This window comes from Rhopilema esculentum, chromosome 11, assembly GCF_057945365.1.
Source record: "Rhopilema esculentum isolate cy_ngs chromosome 11, ASM5794536v1, whole genome shotgun sequence".
NCBI lineage: Eukaryota > Metazoa > Cnidaria > Scyphozoa > Rhizostomeae > Rhizostomatidae > Rhopilema > Rhopilema esculentum.
Window position 1 is genome coordinate 8,871,033 of NC_142825.1, and position 26,619 is coordinate 8,897,651.

A 26,619-nucleotide genomic window follows, 5' to 3' on the forward strand; every position below is an offset into this window, starting at 1 on the left:
GAGCTGAGCAGATACTCGTTAAAAGCATTAAAAGGAAATAATTTTATTTCAAATCACAGTAAATTCTAGAGAGAGCAAGAGCTAACAACTTGACTTTTCACATTTTCAGTGATTTGTGCTACTTCGTCACAGGTCTTGAAATTGCCCTGTTGTGTCTCTTGGCCCGTGATCTCTTTGATCCCCTGACCCAATAAATCAGCATTTAAGACTACAGGGTGTCTATTTCATTTTCAGATCAAATTGATGGCCTCAGAAGACTTTTTAGAGATATATTTCTGAGAAACATGGCAGCTCTTGGTGTTTTCTACAAACAGTTCTTTCATCCTGATTAATCACTGGCTTGAGAACACCGCATGCTTGCTCCACAACCCTAAGGACATCCTATTTGGTCCAAGTTAATAGGATGGCCAATGATCGAGCTGTCACTCAAGTTATCCACCAATAGTCTTGAAGACATGTAGATACTCCTATTATTGTAACAGTAGTATTGTTAGCGTAATCTGAATTCGGAACACTTACGTTTTATCTCACAAACCCTGAACTGCTGCTTCTTTATGAGTACTTGTGAAATGGGCACTTGTCACGCACTATTAAAAGCTTTCTGGTCCCATATTGTTTGAACAAATATGATATGAAATTAAATGAAATTTTGACGGAGAGGATTGCAGTTTAATATGCGAATAGCCAAAATGCCCTTTAGAAAACGTGGCTGGAAATCTCTAAAAATCTCAAAACTTTCAAGAGAAACGCTACAAATGAGAATGGAGATTGTTCTGGAATTCGTTGCTTTAACTCAAGGCCTAACTCAAGGATCATTTTCTCGTTCAATCTGCCTAAACGATAATTGCTGCTGCTGCTATACTTGAATTTTTTGCAGCCTATTAATCTTTTTTCCCATGGAAATGTTGCTTAAGACCCCGTTTGCACGGGATCGATCCGTTATCTGGACTAATTTGGGTTCGCTTTGGAAAGCGTTCCAGTTTGGGATCGATCTTGTCTTCTGTAAACGCAGGGGCGGATTCAGACGGTGGCACCGGTGGCACCTGCCACGGTCAGATTTCCAAATTTAAATTTTTGGAAAATAATGGACTGTTCTAAATATCCCGATATGGTCCTTGCTGTCTAACACTTCCCCCTCGCTCCAGCGTCTATCTACCACGCCCTTTCTCCGCTGTTAATTTAGTAGTACGCCATGTTGAATTTGCTCATTGTTTGTCTTTTGTTAATTTCAAAAGAATAATTGGCTCTACCAAATATGGATAGTAACAATCGTGCCACACTAGATATAAATAGAAGTATGCGCGCACATTTTTAAACAATATGTTTTGAGACCAAATGGCTGTGCTTTTGTTCTTGTGACACGGTCGAGGCTCTGTATGCTTCTGTTGAGGCCCGAGAAATGTGTATTGAGATCAATTGCATCGAGGCTCCGTATGTTCTTTCATTAAGTGGCACCGTGGCACAAATATTTAAAAAATGTGCTGTCGAGTATGAACTTGCTTAGGTGATTCCGGTGATCGCCGGGTGCCTAATAAGTCTCTCTTTAAAGGAGGGTTTACACGATCGTTTTGTCTTAATTTTTTTTCGATATTGGACCGCGATGAATGACAACGATCGTGTAAAAGGCTAAGGCCCCGTTTACACGGGAACGGATCCGCATAGATCCGTGCCCAAACTGGCTACGATAGGCCTTGCGTTTACACGGGCACGGTAGGATCCGTATCTTTTCTGGGAGAGATCCGTACCTTTTTTGGATACGATTCGAAAGCGAATCCATTTGGATCCGTACCTTCATCGGCGCCGTGTAAACAGGAAGATACGGATCCGCAAAGGCACGGCAGTAAAACGAGACTGTTGCTGGGGTCAGTGTAGGCCATTTCAATTGTACGCAGCACTTATCATACAACTAAAGAAATTACTCTCCCACCCCCGCTCTTTCTTCCACTGTCGAAAGCCTTTCTGAACCCTGTCTTAATCATGGTTTAATTTTTTTCACCTCTTCTTTTGTTATTTTTTTTTATCCTGGGTATTTGGAAAGTTCTCTGTTGTTATTTCTAGATAGGCCTCGATAAATTGAAGGAGAATGTCTTCGTATTTCGACCTAACAGTCTCTAAGTTTTTTTCATTTTGCATTTTACCTTGTCATTGCGCATGCTTAAAAAAAGCGATTCGATTTTGGTCCGTTCCCGTGTAAACGCTTTATAGTTTAGGATCCGATCTCGTGTAAACGCTTGTGGATCGTACCCATATCGTACCTAAAAGGTCCGGATCTTTTGGATCCGTTCCTTTTTCTCTCGTGTAAACGGGGCCTAAATTGCTGAAAAAAGTTTGATGCTATCTGTCGTTTTTAATCCGCTTAATTGGCGATAAGGATCCATCGTTGAAGATTTTATTTTGACTCCGGGTCAAAATAAAATCTCTACCATCATTTTTTTCAAAGGGGCCGACAAATTCTGACGTCGTGTCCGCCTCGGGGAGAGAATTTCGAGACTTAATACTAAGTATTCGCGTGAAGAAATGATTAGATTCATGCTCTGAGAACTAAAATAGACCGGGAAGGTAGTTTAAACGGGCAGGGGACTATTTTTAGATAAAAAGAGGTTCGGGTTTCACAAGTTTTCTTTGAGAATGGCCCGTCATTAGCTACACATTAAAAGATTTTGAGCAACAGAAATAGAGAGCAATCCATCCAATAGACAATAGACTGGGCGTTTCCGAAAGACCAGAGGGCGTGGTCACCTAAAAATTTTCTGAGGGCGTAGCCCCCGGACCCCCACTATTCTTGTGCCACGGTCATGATTTTCTCTGCGTCCGCCCCTGAAACGCCTGAAATAGGTGGGATCGATTCAAAATTGGTACTGATAGGAAACGAGGCTAATGAACTCTCAAGTTTGAGGTGCTTCGACCATTGGTCAGATCTTGCGCGCCCTCTTTGCCAACAAAATTGAAAATACAAAAAGGATGGGGAATGTTTTCTATTTTTAACGAGTCATTGATAAATTCAGCGAACAGGCTCCAACCTTTTACTCTAGCGCGATATTCAGGTGTAAGGCTCGTTTTATTCATCGCTCCAAATAAACATTTTGTTGCTACCTTTCAAATTCGAAGCCATTTCTCAGCCTTCCTATAAATTTGGCGCTATTTTCTTTGTGTTTTTGATGGGATAAGCAATACTCATGAACATTACTTTCAAAAGGGCCTAGAAAGCAGTGCAATCCCATCTGGGATCGATCCCGTGTAAACACAATATATTTTGGGAGCGATCCCGTGAAAACGGAGCCATCCCAAACGAGATCGATCCCAAAATGGATCTGTCCCATTTTCCCCCTGTAAACAGGGCCTGATATAAATATTGCTGGATTGTCGGTTACACTCTTTTTTATAAGAACCAGTAAATTTAAGTTCAGGCTGACTATTCTTAATTTTTTCGAAAATCTGAGGCTGGATTGTTCTTAATTTGTTCTTAAATAAAGAGGGTGTAAGCAGTGCTATTGCTAGCTTTTTCGCTCTAAGGAGGTGTCCAGGCCTCATTTGCCAACAAAGTGAGCGAGACAGCCTTAATTCACCGAAAAAGCACCCACACATCGCTAAAAATCCTCGATTTTGAGAAAAAACGTTGTTCAAAATTGCATTTTGCAGAAGCTCAGCCTCAGCTTGTTCTAAATTTGTTCTTAACTTTTGACCAGTTTTGAGGCTCGTGTTCTTATAAAATTGTTCTTATAAAAAAAAGAGACACGACTAAGACTTACTAAGATTGGACATAAAAACAATTCTTATGAAGAGATGAATGGGAAGAATTTAGTGGCAAGCTGATAACTAAAGGAGGTAGTTGAATCTTGAGGTCCACTGTAGTCATCCACTGATCTGGGTCAACTGATCTGTGGTAGTCATCATTGGTTAGAGACACTGGTTAGAGGTCGGCATAGATCATAGTCAGCTAACTTACATGACGCCATACAAACTATGCCAACCTTATGCATAAATGGTAGTATGACGTCATCACATTCTAACCATTTGATGAAAAACTTTATTGCAAGCGGCATGAAATTCAATTCCTATGTCAACTGCCAATAGGTCAGCTTAGTCAATGTTCTAAACACTAAACTATGGAATATGAAGACTGACGCAATGCTTCTAAAAGAGACTTTAGGCTTGATTACAGCAAATTTTGTTAATAATTTTCAATGGTAGTTACTCTGACTCAGGCGAAAACGTAAGAGAGAGTTTTCGTAGGCTACTAGCTGCACGCGCACTAAAACGAATTCTTTAGATTCAACTGTAAGAAAGTGCTTTAAAACAGGGCGTATTTAATGCTTTAGAGTAGAATATACACTTTGTTCCGTTTTTCTCTCCTTGTGTCTGTTATGAATTGAAACCCCTGGAGAAAAAGCTAAATTCCAGCTTTAGCAGAAATTCCCCGAACGAAGTAAGCAGAAAATCTGGTAAACATGCCCCTGTAGATTAAGCAAACTACAGAAAGATTTCCTCCGGTCATTTTCTTGCATTCGCCTAAAACATTTAACTGTTCTGTAGGGATGTATGGGCCCTGTTAATGCCATAGCAAACCACAGGCGAGTTCCGCCATTGCTTGCAGCCGCCGTCTTATTTCACTTAGTCCTCGGTTTCAAAGATGTATGACGTCATGTACGTTAGCTGACTATGCATGATCTAGGCCGACCCTGGTTAGAGACCATCGGTGAAACATGCTCCACGCAGGGGTACTAAGTGAAATTAATAGTTACACAGGGGTACAGAAAGACCGTTTCAAGATGGCCTATTGCTGCAATTTTGTCAGATTTCAATAAAAAGTTTTAAGAATAATGTCTACAACATGACGGGCTGGTTTGGTGCTACAATTGTTAGACCAGGCAACTTGAATGCAACAATTTTTGTAGCTGTTTCTGTTTTTGGTGTTGTTTCTGTCGCCTATTTGGTCATTGCTAACAAGAAAGAGGAAAGTCGAAGAAGACGCAAGCAGAAACATGCTGATGCTATTGAAGCCGAGATCTTTTCGCAACTTTCTAAAGGTTTGTGATTTATGATCGGAAAATAGTTAGCATATCATATTTCACGTGGCTTATCATATAAATTTGATTAATTTTAGTGCCTCCCCATTTGGAAAGTGTGAAAGATCATCGGAGGTACTTTTCGGAAATTTCCTATGCACACTTGATATAATATACAAGTGTGTGAATTTGTCAAGGTTATTTGAATAAGATAAATGCTATTTATTTTGTAACAGAAGGAGGAATGGATTTCTTAGAATAAAATCATTATGTAGGATTGAAAATTATATCTCAACACTGCAGCATAGTTTAGTTACTTCTCTGATCATTGGCAAATTTTCAATTTCAGATGAAAATAGCTTACATTAGATTTATGTTCCTTCTGCTTACTCATTGTGTGGTTGGAGCCTATATTTGAATCTGCCTCTATTCAGTGCCATCGTGTAAAATGGTTTTAAAATGTTTAATATTTTAAAGACATTACACTGTTGCATAATATATTTGCATTTTAATGTTTTTGCATAGGCAAACCTGAATTTGAAGTAGAGACAGATGATGTGATCATTTTTGACACCAATGGTAGGTTTGTTTAATATCCTGCATGACATTGGGTATTTCTATATTACTGGTTAAAAATTGAAATAACACTTATAGTGAAACAAAACAGAATGGTGTTCCCTGAATGTTTTTCATTTCCTCCTGTTGGTGATATTATAAAAGCAATTTTACATTTGTTGCTTGCATCAAAATCCTATATATATATATGGAAAATTGTAAACCAAATACCAGTTTTCAGGCCTTCCTGGGAAAGGTGTGCAATCCCACCAGCATGCTCAGGTTCTCAAATATGTGGACGACACTGTTGTTTACATTAGTGGTAAAAATGTGAAGGATATTTCAGACTTTCTGTCAATCAATTTATCTTCTATTTCCAAATGGTTTCCAAACAATTTACAGTAGTTCAGTCTCCGCCAAAAGAGTGTGCAGTGATAAGGGCAGTTAGTCAATAGCTGATGTTATACCATCAGCTGTAACAAGCGAGAATTAGCTTTACCAGCATTGCACACACCAATCAGTTTGGTATACTTCTTTTGGAGATAAGTTCTCCAATTAGCAAAACGTAATGGTAGAATAAGATGCAGGTGTAACCCCTGTACCCAATCCTTCTTCATCAACTGACATAAGTAGCTTTTCAGTGAATTCAGCAAAGAAATATTGTTCCCTACCTATTGTAATGCAGATATCGTGCTTTCAAATGCTTTTCAACCTGAACCTGAATTGAACTCCATCAAACTGGACTTGATTTTAAATAAACTTGGTTCATCACTTCTACCAAAGGCTTTTTCAATGGGTACATAAATTGAACAAGAAATATATATATTGGAATAAGTGATATGATATAAGCTGAAATGTACATGCTTATGATGCTAAGTCCCTTTTGAACATAATTCATAATTCATAGCTTCCAGTTGAAATACCATTCTTCTTTTGGTGTTCAATTGCACCAATCTCAGCTAATCTTCTTGCTACTGAGCACAGTCTCATTCAGCACAATTCTTTGAGTTATGTTGCATTTTTTGAGATAAGGTTTTGCTAAAAACCTTATTTCTTAAAAGTGAAAGCTCATTTTGAGTAGGGTTATCAAACATAGGTTTTTTGTTTATCAAAAAATAAACCAAGAATGTCTATCTGGATAAATGTTGAAAAGCTCTATTTCACAGTTTTGGAAAACCTGGTTGTTACCTTGGAGAAGCTTGATGATGTTCTGAATAGCATAAAGGAAAATGAGAGTTGGGAAGTTGATAGAGTACAAAGAATAAAAAAGGTGGTGGCAGTTTTGGAGTTGATTTTGAAGGAAGAATGTATTTTAAGCAATACAACAAAGGAAGAGTTTGCTAGAAAGAGAAGAGTTCCGGTAGTTAGACATGCAGAGCAGAAGTTGTCAGTTTCCTGCAGCCAAAAAGATTTTACTGACACTGGAAATGAAGATGAAGTCAGTTCTTGCAGTGATGAGTCTTTTGTCTCTGCAGCTGAATCTGTTCCTGATGAGGTGAATTATTTTACCAAATAATTTTAGATGAGCATCATTTTGATATAAGGGTACTGGATCCATTCAACATTTTAAGTGTTTTGAACAGTTTTTATTTTAATTCTCTTTCTCTCTCTCTCTCTTAATTCCCAATCCAAGTGCTTTCGATTTGATGTGGATACGCAAACCCTAATATACTTATAATGTACTCAAATGCAGTCAACTCCCCCCTACAGCCACTCTGCATAAAGTCACACTTCTGGTTACATAACAATCACATGAAATTCAGACCCATATATGGAAAACTATAAAATTTAGCTCTGTTACAGTCACTCTTTTTTACAGTCACAAGTTTTCAAGCAACATTTGGTGTTTGCTATAGCCAGAGTCTACTGTAGTTACATACCTTACCACCTCCTTTATTTGCTTTTCTTCTAATCTGCTTTCAATATGTCAATTGAGGTCCTTTACTAGGATCTTCATATATTCCATCAGGAACTACTTGTTTTTAATCATGTTTTGCATCTGATCTTCAATGTTTTTCTCCAAATCCATATGCTTCTATACATTTTATGTCACTAAATGTTAAGAGTCCATGAGGTACCATCCAACATGTATAGTTTCTGCTGAAATAGTTTTTTGGGTTTCAAACACTAGACCAAACCAAAAGGGTTTCCAAAATATTATTGTATTGAGAGAAAAAGGCAGCAGGCAGCAAGAGGGGTGAAACCAGATAGCTTAATTAAATATGTAAGTTATGGAAAATGCTTATTTGGTGGATGTCTTTTTGTAACAATATACATTTATTCAATTATAGCACCCTTACTATCCATAATATATCAGAGTACACCACTAGGGTCTCCAAATTATCAACCTTTGTGCCATAAACAGGCCACCCACATTTTTTATTTATTGGTTTTGCATTAATTTGCTTTTGGGAAACATCTCCTGAAATGTGTTATCATTACAGGGATTCCAAAATCTGAGCTTTAATTCTTATCAATAACCAAATTTAGTTTCTGTGGTCTATTCTATTTCCAGGAACAGCTGGAAAAATTAATCCTTTGTGATCAAGAATCTCAGGCACTTCTATTACAATATGGGTTGGTTATTTTTGCTTTCTTTGGGAAATGCTTACTTATTCTCTTTTGCTGACATAACAAGAAGGGAAAGATCCTCATTTTCTCAGAAACGGTTGTTTTTCTGAAACGTCAAGCACAATTCTTGTGCCAGAGAGACCTTCAGCGTTTTTCTTTAATGCCTGTCTCTTTAATTTTTCTTTAATTTTCTGGCCATAGCAGCAGTACAATTAAAGAGATTTTATATTGGCAAAATACTTTTCTTTTTATTACAAATGTGTACTGTCGAATTGGGAAAAATTTGCGGGATGGGCTCATTTTTTATTAATTGATTATTTAGAACAGCAAAACTGTTAATGATTTTTTTCAGACACATCGAATTTTATAACGAAGGCATCGAGAGCTACAATAATGTAGGGGTTAAAGTTCGAAAAAAGAGGTATGTTTCTTAAAACTGAGTTGAGCTAAATATTGCTCCTGTTGTTGAAGTTGTATTTGTCTAGATAAGAGCTTTTGCAACGAAGCAGCGTAAGGCTATATAATGTAAAAAAACAAACATCAAAACTAAAAGAAAAAGCTGTAATGTTGATATTATCTGATACTTATCTGATACTGATACTTCGAATGATTGAATGTATTTCTGCTCTTCTGTGCTATTTTCAGTTTTGCGGTACCAAAGGCATATATTACTTTTTTCGCTTAAAGCAAGCGTAAGTGCGCTTGAAAATTTTGCGATCAAGATTCTTTTCCTTCGGAACGAAACTGAATCAATGGGTTTGGAGTCTTTAAGACTGTAATATGAAGTTTGCACTTGCAGTGCTCTAACATTGGACTCAAATGATACTCTTGCAATTTGTCTAGAACAGAGCTGCTGGGTTGTGAAAATGATGCTGATTTCAGCATAAAAGTCTACTGCATTAGAAGAGCTTTCGAGGTATGTCAAATTTCCAATAAGCATTTTTTTATATTTGAACGAACGAATCTTAAACGAATTTCTCGTCTTATTGTATTTCGTATTTTTCTTTATATTATATATTATATAGAGGTCCTGTTACACGGTCAAATTCGTCATAAATTATTGATGTTGTCGAAGGAGGAATATATTTTCTTTGTTTTATATTCTATGTTTTATATATAGTTTTTACTTCAGCTTGTAATATCGTACAATAGAATATTCAATAATATTATCATTGTTGACAAATTTTAAAGTCTCTAAGAATGTCAGTTAATTTTTCGCCTCTTTGTACGATTTATTTCAAGGTTATATTTGAAAATACAGAAACAAGAGAATGGTTTCTAGAAATTGGGAGGAAAATGTTGATCCAGTTTCTGACTGTGGCAGGAAAGGTATGTGGCGGCGTTGCATTTATATTATTACCATAAGCTGTATATTTGCACATCAAACGCCTTGCTATTAGGGTTTAGTATACCTTGAAACTTTTTGTGTTAATTACAAATTCAAATACCAATGGTATCGAGCAATGTCACGTGATGTTTCTAATGCGGTATCTAGAAAGATCGCGTAAACTTCTAAATGCTACAGCTGGAGTCCAACTTGTTTCTTTAAAGCAATTTATAATTTTTGTTTCTAAATTCATTCTCAGGATTTAACGTCATTCGAGGGGGAATTCGATTCGCTGGTTTTTTATTGCCAGGATCTGCAGAACTGGCTAGAAATTGAAGAAGAATTGAAAGGAAGAGGGGTAAGGATGCTTTTCTTTCATTTTGTTAATAGCGCCTCATGCTCTCGTTCTTTTCTTTCTTACAATAGTTTTTAAAAGCAGTCTTAAAACTGGTTTTTATGTGAATTTATAGATTTTATCTTTGGGCTAAAAGTTTTCAGGATAGCCAAAATATTTCCTGTAAGGTTGCATATAATTGAAATATAAAAACTATATGTGCTTTGTCTTTGCTATGTAATTTTAAATTGAAGCCACGACAAGATAAAGATTATATATAGTTTTATGTCTTCAGGTTTGCTGCATGTCCTTCTACGATATCGTACTAGATTTTATCATAATGGATTCTTTCGATGACTTGGAAGAACCCCCTTACGCCTTGACTTCGGTGATACAGAATGGTTGGCTGTCAAATTCAATCAAAGAAACAGTTAGTCATCGTTTTGTATTGTTTTTTCTTGAGTGTGTAGAGTACATGCCTTGGACTTCAAGTTACGGGTCCCTTGCCCCCTGGCATTTGCATTGCCTCAGGAGTTGTTATCAACATGCACGTCTAAAAGGGAATTAGTATAGGGTTTATTAATGGCGGTACCAGTTCAATAACCAACTTCGAATTTTCAATTCGTACAAATCAAGTTGCATTCATCTCCACACTTCCACATTTTCGTCGTTTTTTCCTATTACTCAGCTCATATTCCATGCAAGAACTCATCTCAAATGCTTATTCCTGCCGATGCAAAGAGTTTCGTTACACTGACTTAAAGACAACGTCTCTGCAAATGCCAATAATTCCAGGTGAATCAATATTCACAAGGTAGAATGATTTGCCTTCCTGAACAGGACCCATTTGGAGTTTCTTTTACCGATGCCATCATTCATAACGAAGATTTTTAACATACAATATCAAAATCCACTTTTCATGCAAGAAGTCGTCTAAACTATTGCACTTCTATGATTCAACGAGGATCGAGATTGTGGGCGGCATCTTCGCTACCTAACCCGTTTAATCTTGCTCTTAGGCTTTGGCAACGTCAGTCTGGTCTCTTTTAACAGCGAAAACTCGTATGCTTCAGGTACATTTTGTTCTAAATTCATCTGCTTATTCGTTGTACACTCTTTTTTGCTGCCGTTAATTTTTGCGGCTCTTGTACCCAGGGTAGTTCGTTGATACTATGCATCTGCTGCAATTCAGTCCAGATTATTATCTTTACGTTATTTTATATTTGTGTTCGTAGAGCACTAACGGATTTATGGCAAGGTTTTATCGGCTGTCACAACATCTTACTCCAGTGTTAGTCTGGGGATTTCTTGGTCCGGATGGAAGCCTTAAAGATAAATGTCATTCATTCAAGGTGAGCTCTATGTTCCCTGTGGTACACGATTTTTAAAAGGGAACGGCTGTATAAGGAGCCTTCATCTAGAAGGCCTTTTTCTAGAGTAACTTGCATTTCTCTAAAGACAAAATCCCTAAGGAGCTTTCAATTTTGATTTTTTTATCACTGCAAACAATCGAAAATCAGGAAGCAGGTCCCATTTATTTGCAGTCAAAACTCGCATTAATTATATCAAGATGAATAAATAGAACGAAGCTAGTTTTTTGGTCATAAAGAGCGATCGAAACTAGTTCTCTCTAAGATATGCTTAAAAATAGAAGAAATAGAGTTTAACCACACAAGAAATGGCGAGATAATATTGACGAATGGACCGGCCTAAGTATTAACCAACTCAACACTGCACCATAGAATAGAGAATATTGGAAACAACTAAGCCATGCTATTGCGAAATCTGTAGCAGGCGGAGAAAGCGAACCATGATAAGTATAATTTAAAACCCCTCAGTTTTTCTGCCCTTTGGCATTCCGTTTCTCTGTGGAACGGGCTCTGCTGTCCAAAATAAGACCCCCTCTATTATTTCATCCTGATGTATGTTGTGCAGGTCTCAATTGTTTCATGGAGAACATATATTAAGCTTCTTTACTACCTTCTTTGTTTTCTAGCTATAGTTAATCGCAAAATTCTGAATTTCAATGCGTTCTTGCATCTGAGGCGTAGTTAAAATTAAGGGATTATTAAGAAATTTTTGGTACTGCAAGTTGATGGTGCGTTCCAAAAATAAAGAACTCAACGAACTAGGGATTGGTATGGGTTATAAAAACGTGCACTTTAAAGTCATTTACGCCATCAAAAGGCAACTTTCCTTGACACCAAACTGGATAGGTTTATTTTCCAATATCTTTATTTTAAAACAAATTTAGAATCCCTTCTCAGCGCCTCTTCATTTGAAACCTGATTGGGTGGAAAAGCATAATTCAACTTAATTTGTTTGAATATTCAACTTATGCCACTATATACCTTGTTAGCCACTGGTTGGTTGTTTGTCAAGCAGCCTCGATTCTTCCTTTTTTAGCAATCATGCTCTGCTTACTTCTCAAGTAGTGTAATTTTTCTTCTGTTTGATTTCTTAGATGATATATAATTTTCACTAACTGTAGCAGCTCAATTATTTAATATGCTTTTTTACAGTGACTGTGCTGTATGTGCTTTGTTTCAATTGATGTAACTTATTGCAGAAGGTTCATTTTTCTTTATTAGACACACAGATATCATTATGTTTAATTCTATTCACAAACGCCAAGAAAAAAGACAGGTTTATAATATCTAGTCGTTTGAAAAGTATCTGGAACCGTAAATTGGTCAAAAACTTTACAACACCTCAATAGAACCCCCCTCCCCATGTTGCAAGGATAATACCTTGTCACTCTGAGAAAGCAAGCGAATTAATTAGAGAATGAACAAGAAAGTATTTTTCAATGTATAAATCGCTTACAAAAGCAAAATGTTGTGAAGAACGTGCCCTCCTACCCTAGGTCCCATGTTACAGGTTAGGGTCGAAAATGACTAATGATTATAAGATAATTACAACAAAATACACTAAACAAAATCAACATAAATTAACATAGTAATGCTCTATAGATTAGCATCCAGTCCTACTACAACCAGACTCACGTACCCAGATCCTAGCAGAAGAGAGCAAATAGCCTTTTTTGCAAACTCTTTTCATTGCCTGATCTTACATAAATTTTTATTGTTATTTAGAAATCTTAATAAACATATCTTTATTGGTTCTCAAAGAGTGTCTGTTCTGACTGTCTTTTGTTTTTCAGGAAATGCTTCTTGGGTTTCTCCGAGACATCTTTTCGCTCGATTGTTGCAGTTATGATACAGTAAATACCTTGGCAAATGGAATAATCAGAAGCGCAAAGTCGAGAGCTTCCTCTTGTGATACTCTTAATAAAGGCATCTAGTTTGCTGAAAAAAAGCATTGAATACCAAAATAAAGCAATTGACTGTTGTATTATATTGACGTTGATTTGGCCATGTGTTGAAAATTGGATAGAAACAAACATGACATTATTTTATGATGTCTTACGTGGGACAAAACGGTAATAAGCGAAATTAATTTTTTGAATCATTTTCATGTTGCTCGTTTAATGCTATCTTCGAGAATAAATTTGTAAGCCTGTAGCATTTGAAATTTTTTGTACCTTTACTGATGAGTTTTTATACCACGGAAGATTCTATACAAACAAGTTTAGCTTCTGGCTATGGAAGTTCCCAGGCATTGATGCCATCAACAAAAATGCTCCCCAGAGGTATATCCTAGAAGTCACCCTTTATTTGTTTATCTACAAGCTCACGCCCACAAAAACAGGATTCCTGCCGACCCTGAAACCAGCCTACACCTCTGCACCACCTGCGGTAAGGCCTTCCATGCCCGCATAGGGCTGGTCGGTCACAGCCGCTCCCATCATAGTTGAGGTCATCATCGATCTTCGATGGACGAGCAACAACAACAACACATTATATTATAAACCCAACATGACTGGAAATTATTAGCGCTGTTAATAATAAACGAGATCATAGTGCCAAATAAAGTTTAAACGTGAAGAAAAGTGTGTAAAGTTAAAACAATCTTTTAAAATTTCCTTCTATCATAGAAATTTACCGACACACATGATTTGGCCTTTGGAATCTCGCATATATTTTTCATTCAAAAAGGCTTTGAAAAAAGCAAACATTTTATATCATACTAAAGCTTTTCGTCTGACACTCTTCAGAGTATATAACATTAAGACATAGATCAAAACACTACGCCATGAAATATATTTTCCCAGTTGTGGTGTGGATCGAAATAGGCTAATCAGAAACGCGAGCACATGACTGTTGAGGTTGCCCAACCAGTGCCCCTTGCCTATTGAAAATGTTACCAATGGAGTCCTAAGGTGAATACGAAGTCTTTCTGTCTACACAACAGCGATTTTTCATGTTAATGCAGATGGTCTTAAAAACTGCTAGGTGGAACGACGATCGGGGTTTTACCAATAATCCGAAACATGTCGCCATTGTAGTTTATTGCACTATCCGGGTTTTCGGATAACGGAACTCTTTTGGGTGTTAGGAAGGGCCTTTTTCGTACTGTAAACAATATGTGGACTAACAGCATTGTTTACAGTACCAAAAAGGCTGTTAAATCAGCCATATAAAGTTTCGCATGGCTTCTTTCGCGTGTGAGTGCCAAAACGGAGGTCTAAAACGGAAGAAAAGGCGACAAGTTGTTTCTTCTCTATCTTGTTCTCTTGCTACAGTTGGTTTTCCATATTGCTCTTGACTAAATTTTGTTTGGATCTTTCACTTTTAGTTTATATTGTTTAATATTTTACTTATGACAACATGAATGCTTTGCAAACGGAAAATTTTTCACTTATTGCTTGGCTGCTGTGAAAATTTTCCGTTTACCTTCATGGAGACCATTTAACGCTCTTATCATCAGCAATCAACGCAAATGAAGAAGTAACCATGAATGATACCAAGGGGTGTTAGCAATTCTAGCCCTAGAAAAATGATATATTTAGAAAAATGATACAAGGTGAATTTTGCCAAAAAAATTATTCCCACTAATTACTGCAATGTTGGAAGGAAAAGATGAGGAATGATACTTGGCTTGGCCAAGGACCGCGGATCATATTACGGACCTAAACAGTTTTGGAGGGGCTAAGCAAGAGAATCGCGATTTTTTGTATGAGATTAAGTACATTTGGGAATTATCCAGAGGGTTAAGCCCCCTCAGCTCGCCTCCACGGTCCAAGGGCTTTCTAGCTTTTTAATGGAATTCGTTTTTCTAAATGTGCACCCAGATGGCTATAGATGGCTTTCTGCTTCCCGACGACAATCTTTTCGTCGAGAACCCGCTCTGGAAAACGATCCGCGGAATCGGATCAGATCGTGTTGTTCTGATCAGTTTCGTACGAATCCGCGGATCGTTGCAGATTGGGATCGTTTCAGATTCATGACGCACGTGCTCTATTGTTTGAAAAGTTCGTATTCGATTTTGATAAAAAACTGCTGTACCGGAACGGTTCAAAAAAAAGTTGAAATGATTTTTTTTCGATCTGTTTCGATACGTCGCGGATCAGTAATGTGACCACTTTTGCATCCAAAGCGCGTACGCAACACAAAATTGGATCATTTTCCGGAGTGGGTTTTCGGCTTAAGACATCCTGTAATTTTGTGTAGGCGATAGTCCTCCGCCCAATTTTTTCGACCGCGCAATTTCTGCCTAGAGAATTGTTATTCCAAGCTCCCTATTTAACTGCCCGGGAGATTTCTGCCCTTGACTATTCAATCTAGGGGTAATATTTGCAAATAGGGCTTTGAAAAAATCAAAGCTTTCCTATTTGAAACTAATTACTAAATTCTGGAAAAGTGGATATCAAAAATGTCACCATCTGCCCATCAAGTAGTTTTGTCAACATCATAATGTCAATTAAAGAAATCAATTTTATATGAGATACTTTTATAATAGGGGGTGGTCTCTCCTCGATTAGTCTAACTACTGAGAGAGCTCCTCCTGTAAGTAATTCCCTCCATACAATCTATCTTGTGTCTATGTTTTGTATTGGTATATTGTATTAATTTCTTGTATTTTAGATGTTTGCTTGTCTTGTTATTGATAAATTGTATGTAGTGGAATTTAAAAAATGAAAACTGAACTGAACTGAACTGAAGGAACAGCATGGCTTTAAAATAGCAAGCATTGACATGAATCGAAAGATTTTTGAGTGTTTTAAAGGAATTTTTTCACAAATCCTAGGCAATCCCTCACCGCAGTCTATATGTATCTATTCAGGTTATATTTTCTAGTAATTGGTAATGTAGAATATTAAAAATTGGAATTGATGTCGAAATAATAGCAAAACAGACCATTTCATTTCCCCACTTATTCCCATCCTCGTTTATTGGATTGTAGAGAATCTCAACACATCCTTACTTACTTTCAGTTTTCTTGGCCGCCCCAATGGTTAGCAGCAAGAAAATGAAGAGGAAGGGAACGCCTATGACAAACTTTTGTTTGAAAATTGGCAGTTTGAAAATCATAGGATTACATCACAAAAAGTACGGTGTCAAAATATTACCCCTCCCCCAACATTTTCTCATCGAATTTAGACGAAATACAAAATCAATTCTGCTGAGAACTGGGGGGAAGTGCCCCCCCAGTCCCCCCCCCCCGTGACGCCGCTACTGAGGATGGCCAGGACTGCAGGCAGTGCTGAGGAGAGGGGGGTCAGGGGGGTCACTGAACCGGGGGCCTTTGGCTTTAGGGGCCCATAAATAATAACTCAATTGAAACAATTTCTAAGTAATAATCCAGTCTCTCCATCAATATCAACATAACATAATATTAGAGACAATAATGACAAAGGTCCATGAAGTCGTTGCCTGCCTCAGTGTTAAATATAATTTTGTTGAGAATTTCCCGAGAATTTCTCATCTTTGTTGGCTACGGCTTAAGAAGTTCAAAAGCTTCTGAATGTTTACAAAAAATGTGATTGCAGGGCAACATACAGGGCAATATGTATGTAATACAAATTTATACTATGGCATTCGCATCTATTTGCAACAGTGTGCCGGTTGTGGTCTAATTAAGTTAACGAATTGAGCGTTTTTCATTTTCGAAGCTTTAAGAATTTCTAAGAAAATTTCATTCAAACAATCTTTTGGTGGTACAAAACTTGTAAATGGCTTTGAAAAAAGCAAACATTTAGTAAACTAAAGCTTTTCGTCTGACACTCTTCAGAGTTTAAAACTTCAGAACATGGGTGGAAAACTCTATGCTAGGAAATATATATACCCAGTTGTGGATCGAAATAGGCCAATCAGAAACACAAGCACATTAATGTATAGGTTGACCAATCAGTGCCGCTTGCCTATTGAGAATATTGCCTATTGAGAAACATTCTCAATAGGCAAGCAGCACTGATTGGTCAACCTATACAGTCATGTGCTCGTGTTTCTGATTGGCCTATTTCGATTAAGGCCAAATGGCGTATTAATAATGTCAACTTTACAGAACTACATAAAATATTTGCTTTAAGATTTCCCAAACTCCTCTGACTACTGAGTATCTTTGTTATTTATCCGACAGTCTTGTTTCACAGGCCTTGTCTGTTAAATAGACTTCAGTTCTTTCACGTAAGTTCACCAGAACGAGAATGGGGCGCACTAGATCAGACTCTCTATTTCTTTATAGTGAGTCTGGTACCCAGGGTAACAGTTTGTATATTTCGTTGAGGGTGTGTCGTGGTATGTATTTTGAGAGGAATCTCAACATACCTATTCCTTGTCTAGATTATATCTCTTCCATTAAATATCCCTAAATCTTGTGCCTAACCCACTTGTTTTTTATTCTCAGTTATTTAAACGTATCATCTTCTACCTGTTATTTTCTATTTCTTTCTAATTCACAGGAGGGGTGAGAAACATGGATTTTCCGACAAAAATCTAACAAGCTTCTATATTGTTCTCTTAATTTCAACATAACATAACGACATCGGAACTGAAAAAAGATCTTTTGATATATTAAATATTTTTATGTTTATTTAGATTAAAATTTTTTCCATCAAAACATAGCAATTAGATAACCATAGACAACCATGCAAAATAGCAGTTTAGCTCTACAGTGGTGTTTTTGCTCCCTAACCCCCTCTCTCTACACCATTGCCACCGGCGCAGTTTAGCCACCACGGCAATTTTAGCAACCAAAATAGCCACCCTAACAGTTTAAGCAACCATAATTTTTAAAAATTTCTGGGGAGCATTCCCCATACCCCCTAGGAGCGTCTGCCTTAGGCATGCCTTATTATTTAATTTTTGTCCTGACCCGGGGCCCATAAATTCTCTTCGCGGCCCTGCAGGCAGGCATTGAAAAATGGAAAAAGTCGTCATCATTTGACTTTGGCAGCAAGGCATTCTGGATGGAATTTCCCTATCTATTTCCTAAACCAAGCACTTATTCCCAGGGACGGATTTAAGAGGCAAGGATTGGGGAGGGGGCGTTTAAAATGATTGGATTTCGGTGCCACATGGATAATGAAAACGCAAATTTTTGAGTGCGGTTTTTAAAATTAAATTCAAGAAGGTAAAATATAAATAAAGCACCATTTTGTTACTACCGGCTACCAAAAAATTCTTGTAACCGAATAGAAGCAAAATTTACAGAAAAACATAAAAATATTGAGGGGTGTCACATCCCCATAACATACACCCGGTAAATCCGTCTCTGCCTGTTCCAAATATCGTACAATAGTTAGCAGTCACTATGTGAAAGCTGTTTAAGCAGTGTAAGCAGTGTAACATGTAGCGCTAAACTTGAACAATGTTTCGGTTTCTTCGATCGATCTCTAAACATTTAACTTGTAAAAACAGAGCTAATAAGCTATTGGCATATTTAAGGGAATGCAAAAAAGTGGGGGCATGGCGCTTGGTTTCGCTGGCCCAGTATCCTAGTCCGTGCTTTGCTGGTCCGAAGTATACAATTTTATAAGCTTTGCAAACGGTGCTTGCAAACAAAGCATTTGCGGAAATCAGTTTGTCAACACAACGTACCGCATTCGTCAGATCCAATTGTTGCTTGCGTTTTCGTACGAAGACTACATCAAGAAGTAGAGGATAGTAAACCTCTCAAACTGCGAATATAAAAGCTCCTGAAGTGGAAGAATAACGATGTGGTGGATGTACATTCTTGCTTTGGTTGCTTTTGGGTCCACGTTTGCGGAGAGTGATTTCGGCAGACAGAAATGCGAACCTGTAACAATTCCGTTGTGTAAAGACGTCGGAACCCAGATGGGGAATGCGACCATGTATAACATGACAACGTATCCCAACTCACTTTCGCACCGGAATCAAGAGGAAGCAGGTTTGGAGGTCCACAGTTTTTTTCCATTGGTTAAAGTCGAATGCTCGAAATACCTTGGATTGTTTCTCTGCAGTGTCTACGCGCCAGTTTGCTCGCGGACGTTGGTGCTACCATGTAGATCACTTTGCGAAGCAGCACGAAACGGTTGCATTGGCATAATGAACAAATTTGGATTCGTTTGGCCTGATTCACTAAAATGCGAAAGATTCCCAAAAGAAGGAGAGAAACTTTGCATTCGTGCACCTATAGCAAAAAAAGGTATAATCTTCTTTATCCTTTCTCACATTGGGCCTGCACCACCGATTTCTAAACTGCGGCAATTGTCCTCTAAACTCCCCCCGCCCCTGAGGTCGGGAATTTTCAGTGGTTGCACCAGAGTGGAGGGACATGGGCTATTACCCCCTATGCTAGCATTAACAATGCATTAAAAAAATTGGAGATCTAATAACCTACATAGAACCAACACTCAACTATGCAACTACAAAAAATAAGCGTGGCATCATCATCCAACTACCGTAAAAGCTCTATTAAGGGGGAGGGCTTATTTATTTATTTTCAGTTCTAGAAGGGGGCTTATTAGAGAGAGGGGGCATATTGAAAATTCAATGTAAGAAGGTTATAAAAATACCTTTATGCATCTGTTCTCAAATACTTTGCTATTAGCTTCAAAAGTTTCTGAAAATCAATCAATTATAATGTCCTCAATTTCCTCAGAGTCACCAAGATCAATTGATATCCCCTGGGACATCTTCTAAACAAATTCTGGCTGAATTCAAAGGTGCCCAAGTATTTACATTGGCCATTATAAACGCACATAATCTTTTTGTCATCACACCCATCAAGAGACTTGCTCAAAGCACATCTTTTCTTTGTTTGACAACAGGGGCTTAAGAGGGGGGCTTATTTTAAATTTTGCTTGATAAGGGGGGATTAATACTTAATAGAGAGGTGGACTTTAATGAGAGAGGGGGCTTAATAGAGCTTTTACGGTAATCAAAATTATGTCTTTAGGAGTAACAGAACCACACAGTCCACAGTTGTGTAGCATTGCCCAGCATGATCAATTGGGGTTGATATTACATCATTTTTTTCTCAGTTTTCTGACAAGGTGCCATTGTTGCTTTTTTTATGTTTTTCACAACATAATTTTCACAGCAACAGTACTTCAAGGGATGGACTTGCTAGCAACCAAAGGAACCTATGCGAGATCCATCAACATCTTCTTTATTACTCAGAAAAGTTTAAAACGTTGATAATATAGAAAAATCATAGAAAACATCTAAAAAGAACTTTATTTATTTATTTTTTGTCTTATTAAAGGCATTTTTTTACAAAAGCGAGTAGCCTGCAAAAAATATTAATCCTGCTCTAAGTAGCTGTTTTCTTGTTTGTTATTTTCATGTCCTGTCATAATCTTGATGTTTGTACATCTTTTTTGCAAATGGGTGGGATCCATGTAAATTCCAAGAATGGAATCCATGTAGAGCTCACATTGCATACACGCCAATGAATAATAGTAGAATAGCCAGAAATCACACTACCCCCAGGGGCTTTTTCCAAGACTTTTGGTACATTCAAGCTCAAAAAAGCTGAGGGGAAGCCATGCCAAAAGGAACCTTTCCTCTCAGAGAAAGGTGGAAATGCCCTTTTTAGTTTGTTGGAGTAAAATACGTTTGTGTTTGAATTGCAATAAAGCCTGTTTCAATGATCTCAACATTAATTTCTCAGCATATTATGTTTCCTGGCAAATTTGTTCACTCCTTTATTACTCTATTTGAGAAAGGTTCATCTTCAGGTTATATGATATTAAGTAAGCTTTAAAAATGCAACAGAAAACAACATTTTCAGTCATTTAATTGTTCTTTTCCCAACTCAAGTGACATTTAAACGGGTCCTCTTCAACCTGTTTGTATCTGTACCATTTAACTGTGCCAATTCAAGTTGTGCCTTGGATGTATGAAACATATGAAATATGTTTTCAAGACATATGAAAATGAAAGGAAATAGAAGACAAGCCATAATGACAAGATAGAAAAACATATTGGACAGAAGACTAAGGAAATGACAATAAGGAAATAGAAAAAGAAAAGATTCAAGAAAAATGTTAAAATTTAGGAGTCTTTTCAGAAAGATTGTTGATGCCTCTAAAATTCATAGATACAGATGCATGGTTAGACCATTGAAATTGATAATGAAACAATTTTTCATGTCCAGTAGCAGAAAGCCAATAAGTCAAGGTAAATCTATAGAAAGAAGTCTTTTTAAGGCATTTTGTAGGAATGTCAACTATTTTCTACCATTACCTTTTGGTTAAACATTTCAAAGTTTTGAATAATATTTGTTTATAAAGGTAGGTAGCCCAGGGCTCATTAAAAATTTGTGCCTGCAAGCAAGAAGCCGAAATAAATGTGCCTGTAACTAAAATAGAATGCACCTTATGGTCTGAATGGCTAAACTGTTTTTTTGCTGAAATATATATAGGTTATGCCCAGTACTGTTACACAAACTTATGTTTGTCAAAAGCAGATACTATATCAATTTCATCATGAACTACAACTGCATGATAAACGGAACATATGGCATAACAATTTCTGAGAGCAATATAAGATAATGCGACCTGTAAGAATAGAAATGAAGCAATCTAGTTATTTTCTATTGGTGTTTAGGGTTGTCAGGCAGTCCTATTGTCATTATCAATTTCATCAGATAAAGCCATCTTCATTAATGAAGGCTTTCCAATATCTTGAATGCTTCACTTAAAGCAGGCTTTTGTTTTGACTTCAACATTTTTTTCATAGTTGGTGATTTTGGGACTTGGTTTTTTTTGTTTGCAAGAGATATCAAACTTTCTAATTACCTAGGTATTTTTCATTAAAAAGTAATAAGTCTGCTTATTGAAAGAGTTTATTTCCAATAAGCTTTTGTTCAAAGTTTCTCCGTCAACATAGTGACTTTTTACAAAATTCAGTAGGCCGCTTTTTGTTTATCATTCTCAGAAGATCTAATTTTTTAATGTGAAAATTCTTTAATTCAGAAAATTAAAGAGAGGCATTTTTATGTTGTTTCAAATTGTTGGAATTTTCTTCTCGGTGAATTCATTAAAGGAGTACCTCATAATTTTTATAATTTTGCCCTAATACAACAGACATACACATACTTTAGCTTTTACATTATTTCTCTTACTTGCAACAATGAAATAGTTACAGGAAGCCATGCCCAACAACTCAAATTTAAAGGGGCGTACTTACTTCAACCTTCCTTGTCGTAATGAGTTCTTCAAGTCATTACATAATGCTCAGAGGAAATATTGATCAAATGATTGGAATGGTGGAATGAATAGTTGCAAATCATCTCTTTCATCAAGAGAGAATAGAGAGTAAGAGACAAACAGCTAACTTGATTTGGGCTATTGACAATCAAACTGGGGCCATTAAAGTAAAGATCCCTGTCATTTGGACAATGTAACCTTTGAAATTGTATCCAAATTTTCAATATCAAGGGAGACATTAACAAAAAACTGGACTGTTAAACAATATAGATGAATAAAAGTCCACACGGAAAAGTGCCTGCAAAATCTGCTTGTACACTCACAAAGATTAACCAAGTCTGAGGTAGCCTGGAAAATTCCCTTTGTATTTGAAATCTTAATCCCCCTCCTTTTTTACTGCAGTTACTTATGATTTTCTTTTGTTAAAGAGAAAAATTGCACTGAATGCATTGGGAACTCTCCAGCAACAATGAAACAACTTTGTCAAGATCATGACTTGGGTATGTTTTTGGAAACAGTATGCTTATTTTGTAAAACACCTCTCATGTTAGAACTTTATATTAAGGTTTCTTTTTATTATTTTAAAAAATTCATGTTTGTAATATTTCAAATCATAATAATTTTGATTGCTTGATACATTGCATCAGCTTCAAAAGTGATTCATCAATAGCAAGTAATAAAATAAAGAATTCATTGATACTATTTTGCACCTTTTTCAGTTGCTAAAACATACACGGAAGACACACAACCAAAACCATTTAAGTAGTTGTCAGAAATGAAAGTGAAATGGTTCATGCAAAATGCTGATAATAGTGCTTACTTCTAGATAAAAATCAGTAGAAAAATTGAGATACTTCTATCTATCATTCTGTTTAAATTCCTTGAAGGTCTAAAGGTTGCTAATTGAGGATCTCCACACTTGTCTGCACTGCACTTTTCTTTTTAATTTCCCAAATTCTTTAGTGTTCGTCCATTCTTTGATTTATCAGTCCACATTCTCCAAGTTCTACGCTTAGCTTTTTTCCCATTTATGAATCATTGATGATGTTGACAAACAGTGTTTGGCTTGGACTTCTTGTTATATGGCCAAAAAATGATGATTCATGGTGGAGTGAACTTGGTCCCTCTTCTACCCTTTCAAATATATCTTTGTTTGTAACTCTTCTTGTCCAGCTAACTTTCAGAGTTTTGCATTAGCACTGTGTTTCAAATGCATTTACCCTTCTTTCTGCTTCTTTACCTATAGTCCATGCTTCACAACCATATGTTAGCAGTGAATATATATAAGTTTTCAGTAACCTTTTCTTCGTTCCATATTGACATTGCTTTTATCAGTTTCTTCAATTCTTAGGATGATTGCTTTATATTCCTATTCTACTTTTGATTTCTTGTAGGCATTTTGTATATTCAGTTATTATGGTGCCTAGATGTTTATACTGTTTAACTTGTATTAATGCTACCCCATTTTATTTTATTGCAACTTTTATTGCTGGCTGCTTTTCCATAACCATAGCCTTTGTCTTTTTACTTTCTGAATGAATGATTCAACTTGATGTCATTCGCTCTGCAGCTTTCATCTGGCTTATCCATCAGTCTCGGTAGTTCTTCTGTGCTACTTAGCAATACTGTATCATCAGCAAATCATATATTGTTGACATTCACTCCATTCAATACTTAACCAGATTCATAATGTTGAGCTTAGTTTATTAGTTCCCTGCTGTTCTTATTAAACAATATTGGTGACAGAACACAACCTTGTCTTGCAACTTTCCCAAAGCTGCGGGAATCATTTTCATGTTAATTATTAGGTTATCAAGATTATTTCTTCAAGGTATCCAAACTTTTCAGTTTCTTCTCGTTTTTCTCTGTTGCTGTGGCTATTGATTGGATAAGGTGTTGAGTATTACCGTTTTGTTCTTTGCAAATATTTCTTAAAACATTCCCTTACTATGACCGATTAATATTTGACTAGGTACTAATTTGACGACAGGAATTAGTATGATTCATGTTGTTGAGAGAGGCACTTATCCGGTTGCAGCATTTGATTCATCAAGAGTAACTATATAAGTCAACCTGGGTGGCTTCATCTGACTTGGGATAAGTATAAAATCCCAGTCAAATGTCGTGGAAAACTAACGTCACTTTTTCCAGAGCAAATTCAGCCATCCTCCTAGAAACAATATTCTAAAGAACGATGTAGAACGATGTAACTTGTCATGTCTCCAATCGTGAATTTTTCGTCCTCTGCCATTTTTTGCCTTTCACTTCACAATTCAGTGTGTGCCAAATTTTATGGATCAGCTGTTAAGATCGAAATGTCATTAATTTTCAGTTGATTAAAATAAAGAAGGTGGATAGGTCATACAATATCATGCCGATACTTCTCCTCTGTCTTGTTTCAGTTTTCATCGGAAAAGTAATGAACATGCGTGGGTCCAAAAGAATTAAATTCCAAATAAGAGAAGAAATAAAGAAAGCAAAAAACCTTGGAAAGGCCATGAAAAAGAGATTGCGTCTCAAGAAAATGACGGTTAAAGTTAACACCCCAAAAAACGTGTGCAAAAACTGTGGAGCTTTTCTGGACAAAAAAGAGTATGTTGTTTTTGTCAACATAAAGAAGGGAAAAAAGGCTATCTACAGTCAACCTGGATCTATCTCATATACTGCTGGAATGAAAGTCTGTTGAGCAGTGTCGAAGATCCATTTCATTTGAACAGTTAAAAGCTTGTACTGATGGATAGGTTCTTAGACGATTAATGATAAATTACCCCTAGAGGTGGCCATTTTTAAGCGTATGATATTAAGATTCATCCCCATGTATTCATGTAGCCTCGTGTTATAGTTTATATTGAATATCACGTAAATGCCGATCATGCTTTTGGCAGTTCTTTTATGTTATCCAAAGTAGCATCTTTGATGAAGATCTTTAATTAGAATTTGATAAAGAGAAACAGCTTAATTATTTTCTTTTTGTATTTGATTAATGAATATTTTTGATCATTCAAATTGTACCGCTGACCTGGCAGTTTAGACGCGTGCCCCGTTTTGCTCGAGACCACGACGCACGATAAATTACGGGCATGTAGCTCTTACCCAAACCGTGGCAAAAAATATGCTCTCGAGCAAATCTCCTTGTGAGGCAAATCAAACCTGCCCTTAAAACATTATCTTTGATTTATTTATCGGTTTGTGAGAAGCAGTAGCATAGCGAGGGTGAGGCAAGAGGGGGAGGCAAGAGGGGGCTGATGCTCCCCCTCAATGGGCGTTTTTTGGTGTTCCGAAGGGTGTTGACCCCCATTATTCCCTTGCTTTCAGCAGTAGTTCAATGCTATCAAAATAACAAGAGGGCAAAAGTAGAAATTGGCTAGTTTTCAGTTTTAACAACGGGGGCTTGAGCACTGCACCTCTTCGAAAAGAGAATTCATTCTATTGAAAACATTCGTGTAACAAAGTGCGTTTAATACAGTATACCTCCACGATATCTCACTATCGGGTTTCGTAGATGCATAAGATAAATATTTTCTTTTAATTTTTATACAGAACAAAGAGAAATAGTTTTTATAATGAGTAGCTTTTGCTGGACGTTTGATGATAAAGAATGTATTTTTAATATTATGATGCTTATGCAAGTTCGCACTAGCCTCTTTATGTTGTATGCAGTGCTTCAAGACACATTTCTATCTGTCATATATATGTAATAAAAAAGATCGTTTGAATAGTATATTGCTAAGGGTGATTTTAAATTTTGACTTTTCATACCAATCTTAATAAAAACAAAGAACAAATCAGAATACAACTACTTTGTCACTCACTACAAAAATGAAAACGAGTTCAGGTAGTCAGGGAGTTCCTACAGTCAGTAACACTAAGCAATTTTCAGAGATTTAAGCGAAAAAGCATACATCGATAACAGAAAATAATTCAAACGCAAAAGCCTCTCTGATCAATATGGAAGAATTGAGTCTGTTTGATAATCTGCCGACACCGGATGGACAATTTATTAAGCGCTCCTCGATCAGTTTTTACGATCTAAAACCTTTGGTTGCCTCTATAACTTGTCTACAATTCGAAGGAATGGGCTACCATATGAAATCAAATGACATAGCTCTTTGGTATCTAAATTAAGTGCATTTCTGTTTATTTTTGGGGAGAACTGACCAAGGTAATCATGGCGAATTTTGCTAAAGCTTGCAGTGCAGAAGGAAATGCACCAGCAATTTAGTCTCAAGTGGTAATGTTGATCAAAGCAAATGGTACTTTGAGTGGCTATATGATGAACCAAGCCAGAAAAAGCACTCAATTTGTT

General features: G+C 36.7%; 3 protein-coding genes across 10 annotated transcripts in view; all 3 read left to right on the plus strand.

Annotated features, from left to right (window-relative positions):
* LOC135694086 (integrator complex subunit 5) overlaps positions 1-1,336 on the plus strand; it is a 40,424-nt gene extending 39,088 nt beyond the window's left edge. For all 8 annotated transcript variants that reach the window (XM_089111544.1, XM_089111545.1, XM_089111547.1 and 5 more), the window contains one exon: positions 235-1,336. In XM_089111544.1, the coding sequence (XP_088967670.1) occupies positions 235-332 (98 nt within the window). In that variant the 3' untranslated portion in view covers positions 333-1,336. The remainder of the gene's footprint in view (positions 1-234) is intronic.
* Positions 1,337-4,647: 3,311 nt separating this feature from the next.
* Positions 4,648-13,342, plus strand: LOC135694091 (mitoguardin 2). The gene is made up of 12 exons (XM_065212764.2): positions 4,648-5,027; positions 5,532-5,585; positions 6,728-7,056; positions 8,077-8,138; positions 8,485-8,553; positions 8,976-9,048; positions 9,375-9,461; positions 9,719-9,817; positions 10,089-10,223; positions 10,813-10,866; positions 11,029-11,145; positions 12,957-13,342. The coding sequence occupies exons 1-12, from the start codon at positions 4,832-4,834 to the stop codon at positions 13,095-13,097; spliced, it is 1,416 nt and encodes a 471-aa protein (XP_065068836.2). The 5' UTR covers positions 4,648-4,831; the 3' UTR covers positions 13,098-13,342.
* Positions 13,343-18,711: 5,369 nt separating this feature from the next.
* On the plus strand, positions 18,712-25,947 carry LOC135694092 (uncharacterized). The gene is made up of 3 exons (XM_065212765.2): positions 18,712-19,303; positions 22,742-22,813; positions 24,716-25,947. The coding sequence occupies exons 1-3, from the start codon at positions 18,853-18,855 to the stop codon at positions 24,997-24,999; spliced, it is 807 nt and encodes a 268-aa protein (XP_065068837.1). The 5' UTR covers positions 18,712-18,852; the 3' UTR covers positions 25,000-25,947.
* Positions 25,948-26,619: the final 672 nt, after the last annotated feature.

Bases quoted from the DNA above. Each gene is read 5' to 3' on its own strand.
- LOC135694091 (XM_065212764.2), top strand. From the start codon at position 4,832: ATGACGGGCTGGTTTGGTGCTACAATTGTTAGACCAGGCAACTTGAAT. The intron at 8,554-8,975 runs GTATGTTTCTTA...CAATTTGTCTAG, and splicing joins GTTAAAGTTCGAAAAAAGAG to AACAGAGCTGCTGGGTTGTG. The intron at 9,049-9,374 runs GTATGTCAAATT...ATTTATTTCAAG, and splicing joins GCATTAGAAGAGCTTTCGAG to GTTATATTTGAAAATACAGA.
- LOC135694092 (XM_065212765.2), top strand. From the start codon at position 18,853: ATGTGGTGGATGTACATTCTTGCTTTGGTTGCTTTTGGGTCCACGTTT. The intron at 19,304-22,741 runs GTATAATCTTCT...CTTTTGTTAAAG, and splicing joins TGCACCTATAGCAAAAAAAG to AGAAAAATTGCACTGAATGC. The intron at 22,814-24,715 runs GTATGTTTTTGG...GTCTTGTTTCAG, and splicing joins TTGTCAAGATCATGACTTGG to TTTTCATCGGAAAAGTAATG.